The 6,000-nt window shown below is 39.2% G+C and overlaps 1 protein-coding gene across 1 annotated transcript in view; it reads right to left on the bottom strand.

Moving 5' to 3' along the window:
* slc4a3 (solute carrier family 4 member 3) overlaps positions 1-5,732 on the bottom strand; it is a 73,109-nt gene extending 67,377 nt beyond the window's left edge. The window contains exon 1 of the mRNA XM_075479018.1: positions 5,627-5,732. Coding sequence (XP_075335133.1) covers positions 5,627-5,680 — 54 coding nt within the window. The 5' untranslated portion in view covers positions 5,681-5,732. The remainder of the gene's footprint in view (positions 1-5,626) is intronic.
* Positions 5,733-6,000: the final 268 nt, after the last annotated feature.

The raw sequence follows: 6,000 nt of genomic DNA on the forward strand, positions 1-6,000 counted from the left end.
GATTTTTATGACTAATTATCTGAAAATGTTTTACCCTTTTATTGAATATAATCTTCTTTTGCATCACAAGCCTAATTATTTCTGTTATCCACTCTGTTCTGTTTGCATTCAATAACAAATGTGGATTTGGTACTAAATTCAATTCTAACAGTTTTTTTCAAGTCCTGCTTAGCTGACTTGCTATGAGATGTTTAACAGTAGACCAAGACCAATGAAGCTGTGTTTTGATGGCCAATATAACACTGAATTAACTGTCAAATCAACTCGAAAATAACTATGCAGAGAAAGTTAAGACATTTTTGGGATTGAAACCATTGCTTGCAGAGGAAAAACAAAATAAAAAAACACTGTCAAAGTAGGGCTGCACGGTGGTGTGGTGGTTAGCACTGTTGCCTCACAGCAAGAAGGTTCCAGGTTCAACACCCAGCTGGGGCCTTTCTGTGTGGAGTTTGCATGTTCTTCCCGTGTATGCGTGGGTTCTCTCCGGGTACTCCGGCTTCCTCCCACTGTCCAAAAAAATCATGCATGTTAGGTTGATTGGCATCTCTAAATTGTCCTTAGGAGTGAGTGTGAGCGTGCATGGTTGTTTGTCTCGTATGTCTCTATGTGGCCCTGCGATGGACTGGCGGCCTGTCCAGGGTGTACCCTGCCTCTCGCCCATTGACTGCTGGGATAGGCTCCCGCCCACCCGCGACCCGATCGACGGATTCAGCGGTATAGATAATGGATGGATGGATGGACTGTCAAAGTAAAGTACCCTTATTTAATAAGCCTTCACCTTTCTAAGGTTGTGAAAATAAACTTACTCCACATTATCATGACCAGTTGAGGGATTTGGCTGCTTAATATGGGACAATGTGCTGCATTCAAAGTCATTATGGAACAATTAGCATTTGGTGTTTGTTTTTTTGTTGTTGTTTTTTTTTAATTGCCAGACCAATTACAGCCCAGATAAAAGGCATCATGGCCCAGTTCCTTTCTGTGGTCTGGTGGTTGGGGACCGCTAGTTTACAGGCCGTGCTTTCTATTATTTCAATAATCAAACTTTAATATCAAAACATATATGCAATGCTAAAATCCACCCACACTCTAAGCTAACAGCAGCAGGTGATGTTTCTGTGGCAACCCTGACTCAGCTGGGCTTTGTATTCTTTTATCCCTTTGCAAGAAATGATACCAATTTTCAACCAATTCTCTCATGGCAGCGTCAACCAGGTATTGGAGGGAATAGTGCAAAAGAGGCTGTTTTGTGACTGTGAAAGTGGGTGTTTAAATACAGTTAATAAATAATTGAGGGTATAAAATTGAAAGGTCCATTTATGTAGCCAAGCGCAGCCTGTTATTTCCTTCAAACCAGTGTGAAAATATGCTACACATGCCGTGGATGACGCAGTCCCCATTGTGCATAATGGCACATCACCTACTTATTTGGCAGAGCTGTTTTTCCCTGAGAACACTCGCTTGAAAAGCAGCAAGAAAGCTTTCTGCCAAGCAGGAACATAAGCATTTTCCACAGATCTGAGGGTGACTCATCCGTGTGGTGAGACTTTAATGGGAACAATTCAGTCTCATAGAGTATTATTTATTTAATTTTTTTTTTCTCTTTCCAGATAATGGTCATGCTAATAAGTGGGAGAATCATATTCCATAGTCTCACAGTATCGAAAACAGCAGTTTTATGGCTTTGGTGAACTCTCAAATGTAAATTTGCTTGGTTCATTTTACAGGGCTGAACTTGAAATTAATAAAGAAAAATCAAAAACAATGGAAGAAAAAGGAACTATTGCTTTTTTGGTAGCTACAGTAGTTGGTTTCAAATTAGTCACCATTGCAACCGCATTAAGTGACTTAAGTGACAACTAGCTGGTTAGCTTGTCTGAAAAGAGGTAGCAGGTTTGTGGCTAGTTAGTTTGTCTACAGTTAGCTCATTAACAATTTTGCAAGACAGTCCTCCTTCATCAAAATGTTTTTGATGATCTTTTCAAGCATGCAATAATTAACTTTTCTCACACACCTCCTAGCATGAATGTAGCCTAGGAGACAGAATGTGAAACACACATTTCTAACTTCCTAAATTTACCAAACTCTTTAGGTAGGGTGACCAGATGTCCTCTTAAACCTGGGCATGTCCTCCTTTTGAGAGCTAAAAATTGCATCCGACTGGAATTCTGAAATCGTCCAATCGGATTTTTCTCTATCTCAGCCTCACATATGTTTACATTGGATTTGCATTGCGTTTCACTCCCTATACTCACTTATTATTATACACTGTTCTCCTCTTAGCCCCATAGCATAGGTCGAGTGGAAGTGAGTAGGGGAGGGGCGAAGACAAAGTACATGTTTTGGACAGAGTCTCTCTCTTTTTGTCCCATATTCTTGCACAGTCTCTGACTATTGAGAATGAACATCATTGGTCTATTGCCTTCTTTCTTCAAACATTCAGTTGGTCAGCATGATGATGCGCACCAATGACTGCCCTTAGCTGTTTACAACACCACATGGTGCCAGTATCCACAGCTAGAAAATGCCAAAACATAAATGGATATTCACGTCATAACTACAGAAATAATGCCTGATGCATGGGAACATGCAAAGCAATGGCCTACTTATTCATTTTCTTATTCTAATCTGAGGCCATATAAAGACATAGTTTTTTTATTGTCTTTAAGGGATACACATTGAATAGAAATAATTTACAAAAAAAAAGAATCTCAAAATTGTTTTGTTTTTTTTCACAGTCAAACTTTATTCAATCTTTGGCCAATAAAAGAAACAATATACCAATATAACAATATATATAGTTGTTGTTTTATAAGCCAATTCAGTGGAAAAGTTCAAAATTTCAGTATAAATGAGGCCTATCGGCCACAATGTTTTTAAAGGTCAATAAAGCTCACACATTTGTATGCATTCACATGGTCATGGTGTGACATACGATACACTACATCTGTCTACCCAGAGGCGTCCTTTTTTTTCACAAACGCCAATCTGGTCACCCTGCTTTCATAAATAATGGCTTATTGACAGCAAATGTTATTAATAGCAGAGTATTCATGTACAGTCTTTGTTTGACTACTTTTGTACAGCAATATAAAAAAATGCCTTTAGAAATAACGGAAATATCACAATTTTTTTCTTTTTTAATTAATTTTTTTCTGCCAATATGGTACTGCACATACACAAAATTTAAGTTAACAACACTGCTTTTCAATAAATAAGCATTTGAATGTGAAAATGTAATCTATGTTAAAGCACTACATAAGACTTTGGTGAATTTTTGCTCTTTGACTTGACCCACAGTTATGGGATGTAACACCAAGGTCATAAAAACTAAGCTCTGTATGAGCCTTGCACATGTAGAGGCATACACATGAAATTGTTGTCATGTTGAAGAGGCCTCAAACATGCAGAGAAAAAGTCCACATAAAATGTCAAGCAACCGTAAAGAAATGCTGTGCTGCAGAGCTGGAAACCAAAGTCATGAGGTGTGCTATCTCTGCTGCTGTGTGCTCCAAGACAGGCCCGGGAATGTCCATAACAAAAGACAGTTTACTTCAGAATGAGTCAGAAGCACATAGTTTTAAGGTTCACAAACTTCTCCAGTGTAGCTTTAACTCTGGGCTAAAAAGTGATTTCATAACTACTTGTCAAACAAGCATCTAAAGACTTGTTCTCGCACTTTATTTTCAATCTTAATCTTCCATCTTTAGTATTCATAAATAATCTATTGTAGCATTGAATTTTATGTTTATGCATTTAGCAGACGCTTTTATCCAAAGCAACTTACAAATGAGGATATAACATTACAACTAACATCAAAGCTAACAATAAGCTACGTCGAAGGAAACCACTAGTCAGACTATGTTGGAGGTGACGGGGGTGACAGTGTAGAGATAGAGTGCAGGCATAGAGGGAAGTACAGAAAGATAAAGTGCAGTAGAGTCATAGGGAAGTTCAGGGTAAGTGCTAGGGAAAGGAGATGCTCTCTTAAGAGCTGGGTCTTCAAGAGTTTCTTGAAGATAGACACTTTTTCTCGATTTTTACTGGCTCTCTGCGCATGGCTCCATTGTCCAAGCTGACATAACAAAATCTTCCTCATACAAACAGCTCAGTTTTCCATTTCAAAGAGCTTAGCTTTGAGTCAAACTCCTCCACATCCTCTTTAACTTCAAAGCAGTGCTTGCATGAAGACAGCAGTCACAGTGCTTTCCTCATTAAAATCTCAATCTGATATGATATGTATATAAAGTTATATAAAAGAGTTGTCCCCCGGTGCACATGTAAAAAAAAAAAAAATACACTGAAATGCACATTTCCTAAACTTAACTTGGAAATTTACTGTAACTTAATCCCTCAAGCAATTTACAGGGCTCTACATCTGAGGAAAGTCAGCCAATCGTTGATTCTATCAGAGGCTTTTTAGCCAAAGCATGTGAAGGGAAATCTAGAAAGTTCACCAGCATGACTGCAAGGGATGGACTTGAATATAGTGAGGCCAGGAATATACCTGCTTTTAATGACATGTCTGTGATGGCTGCCTTGCGTATTCTGTGTTTGGAGCATCGGGTACACACGTCCTCTAAAAATCATGTAATGACATACATAACCATGGATCCAATAAGTACATTTTTTTCCAAATATATAATTGTGAAGCACAAGGATAATAGTTCAAAAACAGATTATGTAACAAAAAAAAGAAAGTAATTCAAATTAGATTTCCTGCCAACTGCCAAACGACACCTTGGCCTTTGAAAGCAGCAGAAAACCCAGGCACATCCCTTTGTTGTTTTGTATTTCAGTTAAAGTATTAACAAGAAATTTGGTAAAATACACATACCAGTTTAACGTAAAAGACTGGAAGCCAGAGAGAGCCTGCCTCTTCCCTTCCCCATTTTTCAACCCTAATGTGCGATATTTTTGTTACATGGGGTAGTTTTGTCAGCTTTTTGGATTAAACATGTAAAATACACAGTGTTAATTAGTAAGCCTCAAATATGCCATGAGGTGGGTGTTAAGCTAGCCTGGTTCTCATATAAAGGCAAAATGATGTTTTTATACATTAGCTTTGTATGGATTAACCAAGCTGGAAAAATGTGTTAATTATTGAGCTTTAATCATGTTGGAAAGTCCATCTTTGCTCCTTTGAGTGGTTCTCGCTGTTTCCTCCTGTTTCTAGTCTTAATTTTTCTGTTTTTCTGAAATTCATTCATGAAAAAAAGCCATGAGACCTGAAAAACCCATCTTATTATATTTAAAAACACAACTGCGTGAGGTTGTTCCTTTCTTGTCCCAGAGAAACTGTTCTCCGTCACTCAGTACCTTGGCAGAGCTCTCAGTTCTAATTAGAGCATTTCTAATCAAACTGAAAGCTTGAAGCTTTTATACAAGGTTATGCTAGTCAAAGCTCAGGATGGCACAGTTAATCTCCTGAGAGGGCTGCTGGCCAAAACGCAACACAATCTCCATCGTGAGGGACATGGCTAAATAAAAGGTTTAGTTACACTTTGACATTAGAACCACGCAAGAATTCTCATAGTTATTTGAAATGAGATGACTTGGTTGTCATATGTTTCATAGCTTCATCATAACAGATGAAATCCACGAAACACCACAGAATAATTCTTACCTGTTGTAGGTTGATCAAAACATCTATGTCAGGGGCATGACCTCCTGTAGCCATGGGGCCCCGTATGCAACCTCTGAAGAGAGCAGGGGTCTGCAGGGAAGTCAGCTGGAATAAAACTAGGAGGAGACACTGGGTATGGAACTGCTGGGGGGAGGATCTGCAGGCAGGGTGATATGATGGGATGTGACAAGAGGTGGAAGATCACAAGGGCGGCAGAGGTTAGGGGTGAATGTGCGAGCCAGGTTGGGTTAGTGTCGTAGGGTAAGTAGAGGAGGGGAGGAGTGAAAAGATGGGGTGCAGAGCAGCAGGAACCTGGAGGAGGACGGGGATCAGCCCTTCTCTTTCACGGTTGGGGATCCAGGAAGCCTTTGGGG

The sequence above is a fragment of the Odontesthes bonariensis genome, chromosome 12, assembly GCF_027942865.1.
Source record: "Odontesthes bonariensis isolate fOdoBon6 chromosome 12, fOdoBon6.hap1, whole genome shotgun sequence".
Classification (NCBI taxonomy): Eukaryota; Metazoa; Chordata; class Actinopteri; order Atheriniformes; family Atherinopsidae; genus Odontesthes; species Odontesthes bonariensis.